This window comes from Plectropomus leopardus, chromosome 22 (assembly GCF_008729295.1).
Source record: "Plectropomus leopardus isolate mb chromosome 22, YSFRI_Pleo_2.0, whole genome shotgun sequence".
Lineage (NCBI taxonomy): Eukaryota > Metazoa > Chordata > Actinopteri > Perciformes > Serranidae > Plectropomus > Plectropomus leopardus.
In genome coordinates, this window is record NC_056484.1 from 19,779,037 (window position 1) to 19,799,096 (window position 20,060).

Genomic DNA, 20,060 nt, shown 5'->3' on the forward strand with positions numbered 1-20,060 from the left:
GCTTTACAGAGGACAAAGTGATAAAATGCAGCTTTCAAAAGGAAGAGGATTAAATTACAGCTCCTTGGAGATTGTTTAAAAAAAAAAAAAAAAAAGACCAGCTCTACACATACAAGCTAAAAATGGTAATGAGAGGCGATGGAAACAGGTCTGATTAATTAAGGCAGGCTTTCTGTAAGGCGTTAAAAAAGTCCATTGCTGTAAGATCTCAAAGGAGTTAGTCCAAAGTGTCTCAGTGTGGCTTTGCGTGAAGACATCATCCTGAGTGCAGTGTGTGTGAACGGGACTCATAAATTTGTCCATCTTTACGTGTTTTAATGTGCATGTAGGTGTGCTGTATATGTGTTTATGTATGCTTTGGTTTCTCACACTGCTAGGCTGGGTGTTCCTGGGTGTCCTTGTACCAGACCACCTTTTTTGGAACTGCAAAACAGAAAAGGGACAAAAACAATGTCAAGGAGAGAAGTTTTCAGAAATATTTGAACACTTACAACATTTGAGTGGCTCATTCACCACTCATATTACCAGAATATTCTCCCTTTGATGCAGGTCATGTGAACAAGTATTCTGAATTTAGTCTCTTGATTGATACACGTGATTTAAAATAAAAATTATTCTGATTCATGCAGCAAGAGAATTACTCATCCATATTATCCATAGTATAGTATGTTGAAAAAAATGCCATAGTATGTTGCCAAAAAAAAGGTCACAGTATGGTATGTAGCAAAAAAACAAATAAATCATGGTCACCAAATCAAGTCACCTAATATGTCATAGTACTGTACGTCGCTATAAAAGCCACAGTATATGTTGCAAAATAATATCAAATGTACAGTATGCTGCAAAAGAATGTCTTACTATAGTATGTCTTCCCACAGAAAAATTCCCATAGTATGGTATGTCACAACAAATGTCATCAATATTGTTGCAAAAAAATGTCATAGAACGGTTTGTTGCAAAAAAGTCATATTTAAGTATTTCGCAAAACATTACCATAATATTGTACATCTCAAAAACATGCCAACATATATTAATGTTGCAAAAGAAAAGTCAAAGTATGCCTAGGTTGCAAAAAATTTCATAATATGGCATGTCACAAAAAAGGTCATAGAATAGTATGTAAAAAAAAAAAAGAAATCATCAAAAAAAGTCAGTATAGTATTGCAAAAAAAGCCACGACACAGCATTTTAAGATGAACAAAACAAAAAAACCAACACAGTGTAGCATGTAGCACAACAAATGTTAGAATGTTGCATTAAATAAATGTCATGGTGTGTCATAAATAGGCCATTAAAAGTCTATAGTATGAAAAACAAATGTCATAATTAGTCATTGTATGACATAAAAATGTCACCGTGTAGTATGTAATTTAAAAAAACATTACAGTCCTAAAATACCTTGCCTTGTTAGCCATGCAAACTGCTTCATCAGAATATTGTCTTTTTCAGAATCAGGGCAACAACCAGATTATTTTTTGCAAATAAACATAATCATTAAATACAAACTACAAACAATCGAGCTCCCACTTGGCCAAATGTGGGGTTTTCTTTTTAATAATTAAAAAAAACACATTTAATGTATCTGTGACTCATTTTAGTATTACACATATTTCTTGTGTAATCCTCTGATAAATTATTAATTCAACCTAAAGGACTCGCTGGACTCGATTTACAGAATTCATGAGTGATATCACTAACAATTAAAGGGGCATTATTAGGTATCATAAATAAATAAATAAATATTTGGAGTACATGTTTTGATGCAATTTCAGAATCCTGTTTCCAGATTTGATCCTATCCAATAGCTGAAATGCAATCAGATTACTTGAACTGGTCCCAGGTTGTCAAATACCATCGAGCTGCGAATGAGACTCAACATTCAGCTTTCTTTCTCCAGATTAAATACTGGACCTTTAAAGTGGTTTCCAAAACACACAGAACTACAAAATACTTCTAATCTAAGGGGCTGAAGAAAGTTCCTCAACATTTCAAACACAATTTCAATCATGCTCAAGTTTTTTTTAATTTCCTGAGAAGCAGCCTGACAGCACTGACCGGTGACGTGTGTGAGTCGACGTACCTTTTTTCTGTTTGTTACAGGTAGCGTTCCATTCTGAGGAGACAAAAAGAGAGCCGCTGTTAGAATAAATGCACTAAAATCATCATTTTCAACTAGGGGTTGACAGATTATGAGCCTGGTTGATAATCGGGACGGATATTTTGCATTTTGCTGATTATCTGTGTTTTGTTTCAATGATCGCAAAATAAAATTTAATTATTAATCAAAAGTGCAAAGAAGTGTCGGCATGGGGAGAACTTTTACTGTGTAAAACCTGAGGGAGCTATATTTATTATGTGTTTTTTATTTAAATTTTCACTTGACCTTTCAGGGAAAAAATGCTTGTAACTTGCTGTATATGAATGAGTTTTGACTAAAAATTTGTTTTGTGTTGGAGTTCGTTACGAAACTTTCGTCCAAATTCTACATTTGGACTGAAATATATTCATTTTTTATTGTAAATGCACATCCGTTCCAAATATCAATTATCAGTCTCATTAGCGACCCCTATTTTCAATTTTAAAATCCGGCAGGACATCATCGTTAACACTCCTCACCTCTACTGTGATAGTTCAAAGCCTCCACTAGATGGCGACAACTAAGCAGCAGCTTCCCGTTGCTCTCGTCCACCTCTGGGCGTGTGCTGGGGGTGACGGAGGTAGCGACTGGAATAGGCGATTCTTCGGGAGGCTGCGCTGTGAGAATTGCCTCGAACTGTAGCTCTGCTGACTGTTCGCCGTCTGTGGGCTGGGGAGGGAGGGCGTTGGCTGCGGGGCGCGGGCCGGAGCCCTCCGTGGCTGGCCTCGCTTCACTAATGAAACTGAGACCCCACTGGTTCTGTAGCAGCACGCCGATGGCGGGGCGGTCCTCCTCCAGCCCGCCGCTTGCCGCTCCCGCCTTCACCTTGGAGGCGTAGCTGACGGCGGGCTGCAGCTTGGCGGGGCTGTCCTGCACTGGGAAGGCGGGTGGGGGCTTGAGCAGCGACAGACTGTCCTCCACCCACCTCTCCTTTTGGTTAACCTTTTGTGGCCGCTCGCTTATTCGGCTAACGCCCTTCTGAGTTTCCCTGCGGAGGCTGCGGCCTTTGTGCTGCTGGCCTTTGCGTTCTTTTTCCCTGCGGAAGCTGAAGGTGTGCGTGTGGCCAATGAGGTCGCCTTCGGGGGAGAGCTGCCGGGGCTGTTGGTCACCACTAGAGATGCAGCCGCCCCCACCACCTCCACAGTTACCGGAGCCAGGAGACAGACGACGGTTGCGAATATGGGGCTCTGAGTTGGTGGTTGCGACAAGGACTGCTGGGTCACACAGGGTATCGGACTCACACACGGTGTTGCTGGCTTCCCATGTACCTGAAAGACATGGCACTCATGAGTCCCCGAGCATTCGTGTGAGCTAGTTCATGCTACACGACAGTGAAATGAGGTAAACTAGTTCTAACAGTTAGATACTACAGAAACATGTTGGCCAATTGGCTGTTTTTTTTTTTTTTTTATTACAAGTGAACAGTAATTTCTCATGAGCCAAAATGTGTTGCATTGTAAAAGTTTGAGCTACAGACTCAAACGTACCGTCCGCCTCAGAAACAACCAGCGAAAGAACAGAGGGTAAAGCTAACGCACATAACTACGCTACAACTGCAGCTACAGACAAGCACAAACCAGAGAAGATCTCAAAATATGCAGACAATTATCTCAGTGCGTCTTAGTTTTAGAAAATTTATGTAGTAGGGGGTCCCTGATCCATCGCCCTCTCAGCTACAGACCCTTGGCCTGAAAAATATTGAGGCACTCTGATCCATCTCATTAGTTGATGAACTCATTTATCAAGAAACTGCCAAACTCTTTGGTCTCAGCCTCTCAAATGTAAGATCTGCATATATTTAATGTCATTGTAAATTAAAAAGTTAAGTCAGACAAAATAAATATGAAAACTTCACCTCAAACTCTTGCATGTCCCAAACTCAATGATCCAGTCGAACAAAAAATCTGATTTACCGACCATTAAAAAACTCAGTTGCAAGCCTACAGTATATTGAAATGACATCAGTATTTATAGAGAAATGTATAAGTGCTACTAACAGACTGCAGCCTATCACAGCTTCCAATACTTGTTACATACATCTCACTGTTCGGGATCTTGTACTGATGTTACACAACAATCTGGATCATTCATTCACACTTTATGGCTCATCATGAAAAGGAGTTATTGATTTTAGTCATGCCTATTCACTTACTTACTGCACTACACACACTCTGGCATGCCCATACAATTATACTACAGCTCAAAGTGTACACACCGTCCTATAGAGTATCTATATTTATACCACCATCTATAAAACTATATCTAAAGTGTATACACCTGTTCATTACATACTTACAGATGTTATTCAGTATATTAAGTTACTATTAGCACAGCCTGTACTTCAATTGTACTTCAATTTTCTGAACCATTTGTAAATTTACCCTCACTGTTTATTACAAAGGGGGATTAGGGACATATATTTTTTTGAAAATTAAAAATTAATAATAATAATTTGAGAATATGGTTGAGGACACCTAAATCTATGAGGGAAAAAAAGTCAACATTATACTTAAAATTCTATGATTTTTCCCTGAAAGAAACGGCTTTTCCCGTTAAATTATTTATTTACATGAAATAATTACATAGTTCTCGTATTGTTTTTTCCCCTACAAAAATCTTATTTGAACATTATAGTGTCCCCAAAAATGTATATTGTTTATACCGTATAAACCTAATGTGATCTTTTACTGTTTATTCCACGAGCTATTAATTCAACATTTCCTTCTGTAAATTTAGTACCTTACGCTGCACTTTACTGCCGTTTTGTATTTCGGGTTAGATACTAAACTGCATATCGTTGTCATTGTAACTGTACTCTGTAATAATAAATTAAGATACAACTATTTGAACAGTTTTGTCCACACAGCACAGGGCAGACAGACCTGGACGCGGTTATAGCTCGTTGTTTTTCAAGGCATGGCAACTGTAACTACGTCTTCAACGACTATGAGGGAGAAACTCCCAACAGGTGCTTTATAGGGTTACACAACTTGTGGGGTCACAAATTTAGATACAACACCCAAAGCGAATATGATATGGATACACCCGGCCTGAGCAGCGTGCCCGATCCAAAGCGCCACATTTCAAACAAACTGCGGAGGAAACGTTAGTTTACCAACAAACGGCTTGGCAGAAAGCTCGACAAACTAGCTTAAACAGACTCGCCATCTTTGGCTAAAAGAGTAACCCGGCTGCTTTATTTGCGTCTCTTCGTTTCAAACATGCTAGGACTCCTGTGTGCACCGCTGGCAGCTAACAGGCAGCAAGAGCTAAAAGCCAACACACCGGTGTTAGCAAACTTTAATTAGCAGCGTCATGGTGCGGAGAATTAAACTCGACGGTTTTCTTCAACTGCCGACATGGCATAGGCAATATAGTTCAAAAATACATGGACAATAACGGTTGTCGTCAGCGAGATGGATTTATTTGCCCATATAGAGAGATTAACAGCTAGCTAGCATGTTAGCCGAAGTCAAAGTTTCGTAACGCTCCATTCAAAGGCTGCTATCGATACCGCTAGCATACATGCTAACACCGTCCTGCCGACGGCAACAAAAAAAAGCTCTCCAAGTGAAGAATTTCGGTCAGATATGTCAGAAAGTTGTACAAACTTACCTGTTTTGATATGCATGTCTTTTCGTTTAACGTGTCGCGGAAGCTAAACCGTTCAGTAACTTTTGTTTACAGCGTTATGATAACGACGGCTCGCTGGATGAGTAGTGTGTGGCCACCCGGAAGCGACACGAGAATGTGGGTGGGACAGGAAGTGCCCGGAGATAAGCGTTCCGGCGGGAAACTTGGAGGGAAATTGAATCTCCAAATTCTAACCACGTGACCAGTGTTGGGCCGTTACTTTTGAAACGTAATGTGTTACAGATTGCTAGTTACTTTATATAAAATGTAATGTAAAAGTAAATTACTTAACTCTTGATTACTTTGTTAAACTAATGTAACTTATTGCCTTTGATTACTTTTTGATTACTATTCTAACAAATGCTTTAAACGTGTAAAAAAAAAAACTGAAAAGACCTATAAATAAATAAATAAGTGCCTAAATGCTGTGCTCAAATTTGTCTCAACCAGTGGTCTCCAAAAATATGCCAAACCAGGGCATTCCTGCACAGCAAAACAAAAAACAAAAACAAAAAAAAAAAACTAAAGCAACAGGACAAATATGTCGACATATAAACCCCTTTTCTATGTAGATTTTTTGGACAGGGGGAATGGAGACAAATTGAACCTTAAACAAATGTTTCGTACTGTGCGACAGATATTGTCAGTGTTCTGTCACACAGATGAAAAAAACATACTAGAGACTTGCAGAAAATGTGATTTGAACTCTTGCATGGGTTATGTGGCTTCTAGCTCTTTTATAACTCATCAGTTGTGAGTGGATCACAGACATCCAGCTAACTGTTTTCTGTAAGGGGGGGGGGGGTGTCATGCATACACACACACACACACATCTGCATACAGTCTCTTCTTGACACTGCTCTTTTGTAGTTGAGCAGTCCGTCAGTGCCACACGCTGATCATCTTTAACCCTTTCAAACCAGAACTAATTCCCATGGTGTTAAATGATTCAACACCATGGGATGAAGGCAATGAGCAACAATAGAACTGACCCAAAAATTAGCAAGACACTTGTAAAAAGTAAAAGAAAATACCTGAATTTTCAGAAGAAAAAATTAAGAAAAAAAGTGAAAAGAAAAAGTGGGGAAAAAGGCAGTTTTTTTTGTCTTGTGCTGTCTCTTGTGTCTTCATGTTGATCACTTGTAGTGCACCATAACAAAAAAGCAAAATAAAAAAAAACAAACAAACAAAAAAACCCACTACCACCAACAACAACAATAAAAAAAATCAGAGGTCTCCTGAGATAATTATACAGAAAGGACAGCTTCCAAAGACAGAGGCATTTTTTTTTTAGATTTGTCTCAGTGTTGAGCATTTTTTCAATGAATTACTGGATATTAAGTCCTCGGTATCCCCCTCCAAAAAAAAAACAAATAATCATTTGGATTTGGTCACTTTGGTAACTCAAAAACACTCCTGTATTTTTCATTTATCTGTTGGTTTCAAAACCTCTCACTGAACAACAGAAACAGTCTAAACAGCATTGTTAAAATCTGTTCTAACATCATAGGAGTGACACAAAGGGACTTCACCACTTTTTGCAAACAACAAATCCTCCAGCAAACGACACGTTTTTTAGCTTCTTCTGGTCACGTTCTTGCAGGGGAATTTTCTCTGTTGCCGTCAGGGCGTTGTTGTTTCACCTGCTTGTAACTCTAACTATTCTAAATGTTTTATTCCCTCTGCAATTTATCTTTAAGCTCTCTGTAAATGTTATTTTTATGTTTTACTTATTTAACTGATAATCAAACGTAATTATTGATTCTAGTATTCCAATGAACTCCTTGACATATTTTTATCTTTATTTTTTTATATTTTTTTACTAATCTATTTATATGTCTACAAATTACTGTATGTGTACAAAAGCAAGCTGATGAAACAAACTGCCCCCTGTGGAAATGACAGTCGTCTAAATGACAGATATTTGCATCTGCTCTTATTTTGGAGGGATGCTGTTGTAATTCTTGACATCCAGCTTTTCTTACAAACACTTTTGATTCATTTGTCGATAACCTTTATCTGTATGCACCAAAAAAGTTACTATGTTCACAAAACCACACAGATTTACACTTTTTTTCAAAACCGGTTGACACACAACAGATCGTGACCACGATAAAATTATACTATACTTTATTTTTAATAACAAAGTAACATCTTGTAATAACTACTTTACCTCTTGCCAGCTCAAAGACTAAATGACTCCACGACTATCCCTTTCTCCATGTGCGTGCGCACGTGTCTCTTGAGCCTCGTAGACGTGGAGAAACTCTTCTTACAGAAGAGACAGCTGTGAGGCTTCTCGCCGGTGTGCGTCCGGACGTGCATGTTGAGGTCGGAGGAACACCTGAACTTCCTCTCGCAGTAGGAGCAGGGATAAGGCCTCTCTCCTGTGTGGATCCGCTTGTGTAGGAGAAGCTCACCAGAAGTGAGGAAGGTCTTCCCGCACTGGGAGCACTGGTGGGGTCGCTCTCCCGTGTGAGTCAGGTTATGCCGCACGAGTGAGGTCGACTTGGCGAACGTCTTCCCGCAACGAGAGCACGCAAAAGGCCGCTCTCCTGTGTGAGTGTTGAGGTGTTCGCTCTGAGCTCGCTTGGTCTTAAAGCTCTTCGGGCACTGCGGACAACCGAACGGCCTCAGATTGCTGTGGCTGCGCTGATGTCGCACCAGCTCTCCGTGTGTGAGGAACGTCTTCTCGCAGGTGCTGCACACGTACGGCCTCTCGCCTGTGTGTGTTCTTTCGTGGCGCGTGAGGCTGGCCAGCTGGGTGAAGCTCTTCTCGCAGTAGGAGCACTGAAAAGGCCGCTGTCCGTTGTGAGTCAGCAGGTGGCGGTTGAGGATCTGCATCTGTGTGAAGCTCTTGCCGCACTCTGTGCAGGGGTATGCGCGCTGCCTGGTGTGGATCTGCTGGTGCTTGTTCAGGAGCCACACGTGCGTGAAGCTTTTCCCGCACTCGCAGGCAAACGGCCGCTCGCCGGTGTGTTTCATCTGGTGTCTCTTGAGGTCAGACGCTCGACCGTATATCTTCTCACACAGCGAGCATTTGTACTGACGCCTCACCACGTGCGTCTGCCGGTGCCTCAGACGCTCCAGGATGCTGCTGAAGCTCTCACCGCACTTTTGGCATGTGTACTGCCCGCCTTCCTTTTCTGATGTCTCCTCTGCTACCACGACCTCCGTCGTTAAGTCCAGGGGAGGGTTGCAAGTCTGTCCGCAGGCGGTCCGCTCAAAATGCAGCTTGAGCAAGCCCATCTGTGTGAAGCGTTTGCCACACTGCGAGCACAGGAAGGGGCGCTCTCCTGTGTGAATGCGCTGATGTCGGGTCAGATCCCAAGAGTTCCTGAAGCCCTTCTTACACTCCTCGCAGGTGTACGGGCGCTCGTTTGTGTGTGAGCGCCTGTGACGAGTCAGGTCTGAGGAACGTGTGAAAGTTTTGCCGCACTCCTGGCACATGTGAGGGTCGGGCCTGTCGTGGATGGGGAACGGCTTAGGGAACTCGGGACGCTGGGCCTTCTTCTTGGGGACGTCAGCTGTCTCTGCAGACCTCTGCAGTTTGCTGTACTGCTGGGGGTGACTGTGCTCCATGTGCTGCAGCAGAAAGGACTCCTGCATGTGGAAGAATGGACACTCGGAGCAGGCGAACACCTGAGTCGACATCTCCACAGTGGTACCTGTGCAAAACAGGAAGAAAATTAAAGTAGTTCTTTTGGTTCACGCAGATATTAGAAAGTTTTTCTTGTGTTTCTGCAGGGAAATTTTGAGCCCCTTTCACCAGAAACATTACTGGGTTAGCTGGTTGAGGCTGTGATTTCTGATATTCACATCTAGGTCTCCCATATGACCCACATAAGCTGGGTAAAATGTATCCACAGTCACATTTTAAAGAGATTTTCATTCATACAGAAATACGTAAACATGAAAGAAATGAAAAGTCTTTCCTTTCGTGTTTCACTCGTCTCAGGCAGCATGTGGTGGTCAGTGGGTCAGTGTGGTTACTCTGCTGAGCCTCAGCTGATTCAACCTCTGTTGGGTTTCCTGCTCAATTTCATTTTCATTTTTTTCTTTTCATGTTGTCAAAACTAAATGAATAAAAAAATTATGATCTGATTGCAAAATACAAGCATTATTTGCTAGGCTTACAGCTTTATTTCCCTTTTTTTCTTGCTTATTTTTCTTGTATATTTTCTATTCTGTATTTGTGTTTTAACTTTGTACTTGCTTTTATTATAATTTTCTTTAATTATTTTTATATTATACGCTCTTATTTAGGACTTTTTAATATTCTTTTATTTTGGTTGTTTCATCTGTTTTTATGCTAATGCTTTTATCTTGTAGAACTTTGAGATTTGTTTAAAAATGTAAAGTGCATTATAATTAAAATCTGTTATTATTATTGTTATGTACCAACACATTAAAGCAAATTCCTTGGATGTAAAAACCTACTTGGCAATAAATTGTATTCTGATTATGATACGCTGAGACAAACTGTTATTCGATCACCATGAATGCAGGGGCTTGAGTGGGCAACTTGCGTCCTCATTTTCCTAAAGCTCCATTTTCACCATCCACATGAAAACATGAGGTATGTTTTAAGATTCATCCACTCAGGACAATGTTTTCAAAAAAACGACTTTTTTAGGTGAGAAATATGCAGGCGGGAAGTGGACCGATGGCTAAAGCAGAAATTAAAAAATTAAAAAATAAAAGTTTTCCAATTAAAATGGCTTAGTGCAGAGTGTGGCCCCCATTCTTGGAGAAACCTTCTCTATCACTCATTATTAGATCATTATTTCCAGGATGTAGTTTACATGTAACAGTTTGAAGAATCTAGGCTGTTTTAAGAATCTATTGTCACAATATGTATCACGATACATCCGTTATAGTGGAATAAATTGCAATATTTTGAGGTAAGCAAGGTGAAATATTGCAAATACTACATACTTTTAAAATGTAATTTTAGGAAAACTCAATGCCAGCAGTGCACCTGTTACAACTCTGTCTGTTTCATAGTCCTGTAGTCCTGTCTTCTTTGTGTTTAAGCTGGTGATATGTTGTTATTTTGGAGCGGAGGAGTCAAATGGCTGGAGATAAATTATAACACTGACAGATCTAGCTGTCGGGATTTTAAACGCAACACAAAATAAACCATTGCCACAAATCTGTGCATGGACACTATTCATTAAAAACTAATAGAGTTTTTGAGAATCGACATAGTATCACAAATCAAAACACTGCCTTTCTCAAGCTCATTGACATTTTCTTACACCTCTATGACTACAGGTCGACAGATTATCAGCCTGGCAGATTATTGGGGTTGACAGCTGGCATTTTACTGATCATCTGTATCAGCATTTTATTTGAATGTTTTAATGATCGCAGATAAAATACATTAATTAAAAAGTACAAAGAAAGCGTCACTATGGGAGAAACTTTCACTTCTTAAAACTTTAGGGAGCTATTTTTATTTCTTTTTTTTTTAATTTCGACTTAGCTTTCTAAAAAAAGATGCTGGAAACTCGCTGTATATGATATTGAAAGTTTCAGTTTCATTAAACATTTTTTAAAAGTATTTAAACAAGTTTTGTGTTTGTCTAAAAGACAGAAAGATTTTCAATTTTATTTTAAATGCATATCGGTTCCAAATATCTGTTATTGGTCTCATTAAGAACTAATAACCGGTATCTGCCCTGAAAAACCACGACCGTTAACCCCTACCTATGACAGACACTGCTGAGATGTTATTGTCCACACTGACACAACCGTCAAATATCAAACATAGCTTACACTGAGGGGAACAAACAAAATGTAAATACTGTTTTTCGACATTTAATGAAGGGTACTATAACTTGTTGATAGCCTCACATTTGTATCATTCAGCATAGCTAAACATATAAAATAATTCAGTTACTTCCAGGCAGATCTAATGACATGAATCTAGTCCCTGTGCATTGCAGCTGCTGGGAGAAAAACATTCTCTAACAAATTTTTTTATCATCTTAAAAAAGATGCTCATCTGCTTTCTATGACTTCATATTTATTCCGTAAAATTTTTTGTGTTTGTAGGCTGGTTACAAATTTCTTTGGAATTCCTTGAGCATGAGAAATTCAAAACAAATGTAACTGTAATAAATCAGATTATTGTAGCCCGCTGCTGAAGTGTGATCATGGCACAGGGAGTTTTATAATACAATACTGAAGTAAAGTGGATGAGAGAGACGATCATGACCGATACATGTGCTTTACCTTGTGTTCCAAGGTGCTCGAGGCATTTGTGGTGCTGCAGGAGGGACGTCAGGTCGTCAGGACTGGAAAACGCTTGTAAGCAGTCCTTCAGCACAGAGGGGGCAGAGGTCAGCCATGACACTGTCTGTTTATGGACAAAAGCAAACATGTCAGCAAGAAGGAGGGAATCACACAGTCAGCTCACAGTGACGTAACTTAAACACATAACACTACATCCACCACGACTCTTATGATGCTGCTGCTGCTAAAAATGATCAAGATCTGCACTGAAGTATTAGGTACACTATGTTATCAATAATATTTGGTTGTTTTTTTTCAAAAATAAAGGCAAATAACTTCAAATCAACCACATAAAAAGCCTATTTGCAAACAGGCCTGTAGCAACACACCAATCTGGATAAATATATTATTTTAACGATCAACAATCCAATAAAATCAATGCAAAGTGAAACGCCTTTATTTTGAAATTACCATAGCAGGTCTGTGTCGCCATTTCCTTCCTTCATATTGGTAAGTAGCCAAGAAAAAAAAAACATGAGCATATGAACTGACATCGTCGACCCCTGAATTGAATCAAATCAAAATCATTTCAGCAAATCTAATATTGCAGTGCAAAGAATTAATCTGATATGGTATCATGATTGGTTAAACTTATGATTTACAACCATAGTTGTTCAATGCAGTGCACAAAAACATAAAATGTTCTTAAATTTGCTAAAAAAAAAAAAAAGCCACAAAGATCTATCTATATCTATGTATACACTTTAATTCTATACTTTTGGATATTCTTATTCTTATTCTATACTTTTTTGATTCCTTTTATTCATAGGGGCATACTAACAACAAATAAGCTAAAGGCAACAATAGATGAGCAGATGGTAAGATGTCAGCTTTTGTATATTCTTAAGCACAGTGCATGTGTCGAGTAGCAGCTGTTGTAATGTAAAGTACCTGGCTGAGGTCCGGCACTGGCAGGAGTTTCTCCAGTTTCGACAGAAACTCCCACACAATGAGCTGCATGTCTGTGTCGTAGCTGGGTCCGTACTCTGATGGAAAAACCTCCTGGGAAGCACAAAAGTAACAGTTAGTCAAAAATATTACTGTGACAGCACGCAGGAAAACATCAGGCCACACAAAGATTCTTTTGAGCTGAGTTGCACGTGAAGCAGCTTTACCTGGTAAAAATGCTCCCTCTCTGCTGGGTCTTTCAGGAGTGTTTGAATGAGCTCCACAAAAATGGCCTCCTCTGCATCCACCTCTGCATCTCCACTCTGAAAGAAACTGTCAGTGTCATCTCCACACAATATCAGCAGAGCAGCGCTCCATCTGACAAGTAATTACGAGGCTCAGGACACAGTGTTGTTTATGTGACAATGACACAAAGGACTATTTTGGGGAATTTCAGCACACTGCTGTCACTTACTCCTGTGTATCCCGGTGGGCGGATTCGTTCCAGGTGAGGCTGTATGCACAAAACGTTGGCCGTTTCCTCATTTCTGCACAACTCAAGAAGAATCTGACGCAAAAGATGAAAGAGAAAGGTGTGCCCCTGGCATTAAGTATGACATTACTGCACAAATGATCAACATTTTTGTTATTTTATCTCAACCAAAACACGCTGACTCACTTTGGCTCTCAGTCGCAGAAGCAGTTTGGCTCGCTGCTTTGGACTGAGCAGGTCTGGAACTGTTGCCGTCACCAGCGTCACAAACTCATCAAGCTTCTCATAATCAAGGACCTCTCTGCACTGAGCCACCTGCCACATCGCTGCAGAGAGCAGCCGCAGAGGAGGAATCAGCAGCCTCAATGACGACAACGGCAGGAAGATATCTGTGCAGACATGGACATTAAGGTGGACACAGTCATTATATACTTTGTGTACAAGTAACATTTATGTTTTCAGCAAATACATTAGCCCAGCTGTGTAACAAAAAGACTTGTGTAACTTTTCCAAAGTCTGGTTTGGTGGATTTGGCGCCATCTAATGGTGAAAATGCTAAACTGTAATTTCTTCCCAACATGAAGAAGAACTGCAGTGGCCAATGCAAAAATGTAAATCACCCTATTTAGAGCCAGTGTTTGATTTGTCCATTCTGGGCTACTGTAGAACAACATCACAACTCATTGGGAGAGGATCCACTCTGTATATAGCTCACCGGCACATTATACGGTAAATAAAGTGCAATGATTCTTTTTTTCAGGTGCTTATGAAAAAACGACGACGTCCCCTTGGAGCTTAGTCACGTGTGAGGCAAAGAAGATCAATTCAGAAATAAAATGCAATCCTATTATTTACAACAGTATCAGGATATGGCATGACATCTCTAAATTCCTGGGAAGAAGAAACGTGAAGTCCTTACTGTCTCCCATAACCCAAAACCCTGATTTTCCTACAGGTGTTAATTCACCTATATTCCTCTTTTGGAGGGACAGGGGAATTCATGTAATTGGAGATCTATTGAGGGATAATACATTACTTTCCTTCCAGCAATTACAAAATACATTCAATATCCCCAAGCACCATTTATTTGGCTATTTACAGATTAGACATTTTCTATCTTCACAGACCATCTCTCTCTCTACTAACACCTCTTACAGTGATATTGAGAGATTTCTTCTAGAACGCAAAAACAGAAAAACACTTTATAGCATCATTTTACACATTTTTGGGTTCGTCTGTCATATACCATGTACCAGACATCTCTCATAAATGGGAAAAAGACTTGAACAATGAATACATTGAGGATGACTGGCAGACAGCTATACGCCTGATCAAGTCCACATCTACTTGTAATCGGTTGAGAGAAACTCAATACAAGATACTTCACAGGTTGCATATCACTCCTGTCATTTTAAACAAAATTAATAATTCCATTTCTCCTCTGTGTATTAAGTGCAACTTGGAAAGGGGGGCGTATTTCCACTACTTTTGGGAATGTAAACTGATTTCCAGATTTTGGACACTTATTTCAAAGGTAGTCAGTGGGATATTTAAAACAAAAATCAAGAAAGACCCTGGCGTTTTCCTTCTAGGCCTCCCCTCTAGGGATCTACATCTCACTGCATCACAGTATAAGCTCCTTGAAAAACTGCTTCTAGCTGCTCGAAAGTGTATACTGCAAAACTGGATCAAACCTCTTCCACCTAATATCACCCTTTGGTACAGAGAGATTTTTAGCGTCCTCCCCCATGAAAGGTTGGAGGCTGTTGTAAAGGGTAAAGATGAGTTATTTTTAAAAGTTTGGACACCCTTCCTAGATTATATACCGGCAGACCTAAAAAATCTGTTAATGATGGGCAGACAGTTTTCTGAATGGAATAAGGCCTCTCCTATGCAGGGAAATAATGTGCAATAGGCTGCTGATGACTGGTTACCCTTAACTCTCAATTACATACTGCTGACTGGAAATAAATTAGGACTGTGATTATTATTTTCCATTCTCCCTTTTTTTCCCTTTTTTTTCCCTTTTCTTCTATTAATATTTTTATTACTATTACCGTTATTGTTTTAGTCATTTTATCCATTTGCTTGTGTTCTATTACTATCATTATTTTTATTTTAATTATTATTATTATTTGTCTTAATGTCATTAATATATTCTTAGTCAACTTAACTATTTTACATTTTTTCTTGTCTAATTTTGTATAACATGGGCTGTCCGGGGGGGGGTGGGGTGTTTCTGTGTTTTGTATTGTTTGGGTTATAAAAAAAAAAAAAAATCAATAAAATGTGTTAAAAAAAAAAAAAAAAAAGAAAAAACGAAAACATACTGATGGGTATTATATTGAATTTCTGCTGATAGATCCCCCTGAATCCTACACACTGGACTTTTAGAACAGGTGTAAATATTAAACAGTGATAGTTAACCCTCTGAAACCATAGCAATTTGGCTTTAAAAAAACACAGGAAGGTGACAAGCAATGAAAGGGGAAGTTACCCCAAAATTAGCAAGAATTTAGTAAGAAGTACAATAAAATGAATAAAATCATCATGAATAAATACATAACTTTAAATATATAATTATGATAATTATAAATATAATTTATATATGTTTGATTTTCTAAATCTACTTATTTCTTGCAACTTGTGATACATTTATTACAAAGTTGCTCATTGCCTTTTTCCCCATGTTTTTGAAACAAATTGCACCAGTTAGTTCAAATATTTAAATGCTTGTGAAAGGCGTTTGAAAGCAACACAAGGAAAGTGATGTCACTGCATAATTCAAGGGTTAAATGGTCATTTGGAAACCTCCTGTATTAAGAGGTTTTGTGGAGGTTTTGTGGAGGTTTTATGGAGGTGTGTTGAGTAAACCCATCACACCTCCACAGTGCCTGTACTGAAGTCAGAGTTAGAGTGCAGATTAGGAAACTGTAATCAGGTAAAAACGTGCAAATCACACAACAAACAGTACTTAGAAGCTGTCAGCTGAAAGATGTTGCACTTAATATAAAAAATAATGCAGTTCCTCGTGCAGTTGCAACTTACAGGACAAAAGAAGCACCTATTCAAATACAATGCTGCCACAATAGCTGTGGTCTGTTGAAACATTCAGTGAGTGTGAAACTGCTTTCTGTACAACGTTTTTTTGTCACTTTACCAATACCTACTATACTGTAATGTCCCTAGAAATTCCCCTCACACACATCTCTACTAACATGCTAACAACAGAACAACTCCTTTTACCATTAGGTCCATTTAGCTTAGTTAGCCACATGGCCCAATCTGTGGGAAATGTGGCTTATCGGAGAGTAGTTCACAGCTTGTCAAAACAACAAAGGACATTTCACACTTTCGTTTACTCTAGAGCAATGCTTACGTCCTTACAGTAACTAAATGCTGACTTAACTCCACGTTTTGCTGTGTTTACATTACGTTTGTTAGCAACATTCACAGCTGTTAGCTGAGGCTAACAGTTAACGGACGATACGCAACACAGCTAGCTCACTGTTAGCTGCAACAAAAGTACTGAACACAATAACACGGACCTGTGTTTTCTACTTGACTTGTTTCCATGATTCCTGTAATGTATAGTCACGTTTGAAGTTACTTGTTAAAGCTTGCGAAACATTTGTTTAGTTCCTTAGAGACCGGAAGCACGTGTAGATTTTCCCTCTTCAAAATAAGAGCTGTAAATTATATAGAACCAGTACTCAGAGTACAGCACTCCTTCACCATCCAACAGGCAAACTGAACAGTGAGTTCATATTTCATGGTTTTATATTGTATGAAAGCCTAGTGATGCCAGAAAAAGACAACAAAAGTGGTTAGTATCACGTAATAATATGAAAAGATTCTTGGTACAACATATTTATACCAAGTTATTTTCATGTTTTCACAAGATAAATTAATGTTACTTTGTCATAAAAAACTTCTCGCTATAAGAAGAAACTTCTTGTTATAAAAAGATATATATCTTGTTACAACATCTTGTAAATATCATATTAAAACATGAAAAACGTTTTGTTATAACAAGAAACTTTTCACATTGCCATTGAAGTTACTAAATACCATTTTAAATGGCAGGAATAAGGCAATGTTGCAAAACATGCAAAGTCAAGCCAAGACTATTGTATTCAGCTTGCTTTAATATAATAACAGATTTGAAAATAAATGTTAATGTTATGCAGCTCCAAACAAGAAACAAATAAACAACAACATTTAGTAGGCAGGTAAAACATTTTATTTGGGTATTTTCTATGTGCAAACATTATAAATTTTGATGTACTGAAATAATATTCCCCAACATCATTAGCTTTTTCACAAAGGTTCCCCTCTGGGGATCAGTAAAGCTCATCAGATGGCCAGTGTCAATTATCAATAAAAATACTTGAGGTTTCTCTCTTCCACACGGCAACAATGGAATCCATCTCTGCAAAAAGATGATCCACAGTGGCCGGCAACAGGTCACTGAAGGAGGGAGCTCGGTGGGTCAGATTTCTGATGTTAAAGTGTCACATGTATAAAACGTGCACATCCGTGGTCCATGGTGGGAAACTTGTTATGTGACATCCAATAAGGAGGTGCTAAATTCAGTCAAAGCTGTGTTAGCGTTCCTGACAGCAGGGCAGGACCAACACGCCATGTCTTCAGCATCCAGAGTCCAGGGGTCGAACCCTTGACAAAAGTAATCACGTTTAAGACAAACCTCAGCAAAACAAAAAAAGTCGCAGATGATGAAATATAGTGATTTTAATGCACAACAACACTTTTCTTCAAGCTGAATAAGACCGCAATTTATTAAAAGTATACCATAGTATTAAAATTGATGGATACCATATCATGTATCTTAAGTTTTGATAACCAAAAATGTTTGTTCATCCCCAAAATAACTTTAAATTTATTTTTCATTGATTTCAAAGGTATCTGACACAAATTATAATTGTGTAATACCATATACCATGAAACCATAATATTTATGGAGACAGTAATTGTACTGTGAAATTATCATACTGTTGCAACGCTCGTTAGGAGTTATACAAGCCTAAAGTATTAAAAAAAAGTTCACGCAAACTACAGCATCAACGTTACTGCAATGTGCTCTACTGCCTACAAAAAGTATTCACCTCAGTCTAACTCGGACATATTGTTTATCAGTGGTGTAATGTAATGAAGTAAAACTACTTTGTTACAGTACTGATGTATTTTTTGGAGTATCTGTACTTAACTCAAGCTTATATATTTTTGTCAACTTTGGTTTTACTCCAGTACATTTCCTAAATCAAATATATACTTTTACTTGAGAGGGTTACCCCAAAAGCATTTTAGTTACTTACTACAAAATAGAGAAGGAAGGGAGGAAAGGGAGGAGTGGATGGGCGAGGAAGGAATGGGAGGAAGGAAAAATGGATATGTTCTTCAAATCTATCTAGTTGTAAAACACACCTCATTTTTCTTCAAGTGTAAAACTTCACAACTGTCAAAATTCAAACCACTTGCTTTTTTATTGACAGTATTTAATTGTATTTTTACTTGAAATACTTAACCACATTTAATATCACAAAATTACTTTTGATACTGAAGCACGGTAAATATAAGAAACTTTAAGACTTTTACTTATGCAATATTTTAATATTTGACTTTAACCTCTTCCAAATTAAATTTATGGTAAGAAATCTGCACTCTCATTCAGGTGTGGCTTTCAGGTACTTCATCCACCACTGCAAAATCTACAGCATGAAAACACCCCAAATTTATCTCAAACTAAGTCATTTAAAAGTCCTGCAGAAACAGAAGAGCAGTGGGGTAATTCTATTTCTTTTTCAGGTCCCAATAAGACATGATTACATGAAATTTGCCCATACACACCACTGGCTGACAGATAATAACTTGCTATATAATAAATGGCTGATTTGAGAATTTTTCCAATCAAAAGTGCCCAGCATTTGCTTGTCCCAGCTTCTTCCCTCTGTCTTTGTCTTGTAAGTGGGTAATCTGAATATGATCACACTGTCATTACCTGAACTCATATCAGCTGTTTGAACGTGCAGCCCCACAGAGAAGGCAAAAGTAGGCAGTGTTCAGGGAAAGCACCCCACGGAAAAGAAGTTTCTGGACTTAGATAAGTTAGCAAAAGTACAAGTCTGTGAATGATACCACGAAGAGTGATAAATTCACAGCATTACTTCATTTACATATCATTCAAAATGCTTTAAAATGGCTAAATTAGCTCTGTAGCTTAGCCACTTCCGTAGCCGCACTCCCCATTACAAACGGTTTGCTAGAAACTTCTTCACTTACCTTTCTACGGGACTATGAAATACATGACGAGGAAAAACACGACGTCAAAGAGCAAGAAGAGCCAGAAGTCATACCAGTAGGAGTGTTTCGGTAAAGATACCGAAGCTCCTGCAGATTTAGACATTTTGAGCTCTTTGTCGGACTCCGTCCCGGGGCTGGCTGCTGGTCCCATCTTCGCTTTGGCTTCAGCCGCGAGCTCCCCGGAAGAGAACACACAACATGTCGAGGAGCCCTTCAAAATAAAATCAGTGGCTGTGATTAGAAGCGTTGTATTTGTATGTCTTTCGCTTAAAACTTTTGACGCGTTAA

At 38.9% G+C, this 20,060-nt stretch overlaps 2 protein-coding genes and 1 long non-coding RNA gene across 3 annotated transcripts; all 3 read right to left on the bottom strand.

The window, feature by feature from the left end:
- Position 1: 1 nt before the first annotated feature.
- si:ch211-214j24.10 (uncharacterized protein LOC558894 homolog) lies at positions 2–5,895 on the bottom strand. Its single transcript, XM_042511294.1, has 4 exons — positions 5,753–5,895; positions 2,617–3,405; positions 2,081–2,113; positions 2–423 (listed from the first exon to the last, which is right to left on the bottom strand). The coding sequence occupies exons 1-4, from the start codon at positions 5,766–5,768 to the stop codon at positions 374–376; spliced, it is 888 nt and encodes a 295-aa protein (XP_042367228.1). The 5' UTR covers positions 5,769–5,895; the 3' UTR covers positions 2–373.
- Positions 5,896–7,883: 1,988 nt separating this feature from the next.
- On the bottom strand, positions 7,884–17,099 carry LOC121961415 (zinc finger protein 2 homolog). The gene is made up of 7 exons (XM_042511400.1): positions 17,000–17,099; positions 13,638–13,840; positions 13,434–13,526; positions 13,186–13,281; positions 12,962–13,072; positions 12,011–12,134; positions 7,884–9,438 (listed from the first exon to the last, which is right to left on the bottom strand). The coding sequence occupies exons 1-7, from the start codon at positions 17,025–17,027 to the stop codon at positions 7,955–7,957; spliced, it is 2,139 nt and encodes a 712-aa protein (XP_042367334.1). The 5' UTR covers positions 17,028–17,099; the 3' UTR covers positions 7,884–7,954.
- A 572-nt stretch (positions 17,100–17,671) lies between these two features.
- LOC121961557 lies at positions 17,672–19,939 on the bottom strand. Its single transcript, XR_006107052.1, has 2 exons — positions 19,752–19,939; positions 17,672–18,128 (listed from the first exon to the last, which is right to left on the bottom strand). It is a non-coding gene; the product is annotated as an uncharacterized LOC121961557 (long non-coding RNA).
- Positions 19,940–20,060: the final 121 nt, after the last annotated feature.

Excerpts from the sequence above, each read along its gene's own strand:
- si:ch211-214j24.10 (XM_042511294.1), bottom strand. Across the intron at positions 2,114-2,616 it reads TTTGAACTATCACAGTAGAG|AATGGAACGCTACCTGTAAC; the intron begins GTGAGGAGTGTT and ends TTGTCTCCTCAG. Across the intron at positions 424-2,080 it reads CTGTAACAAACAGAAAAAAG|TTCCAAAAAAGGTGGTCTGG; the intron begins GTACGTCGACTC and ends TCTGTTTTGCAG.
- LOC121961415 (XM_042511400.1), bottom strand. The coding sequence starts at position 17,027 with ATGGAAACAAGTCAAGTAGAAAACACAG. Across the intron at positions 13,841-16,999 it reads AAGTCAAGTAGAAAACACAG|ATATCTTCCTGCCGTTGTCG; the intron begins GTCCGTGTTATT and ends ATGTCTGCACAG. Across the intron at positions 9,439-12,010 it reads CGAGCACCTTGGAACACAAG|GTACCACTGTGGAGATGTCG; the intron begins GTAAAGCACATG and ends TGTTTTGCACAG.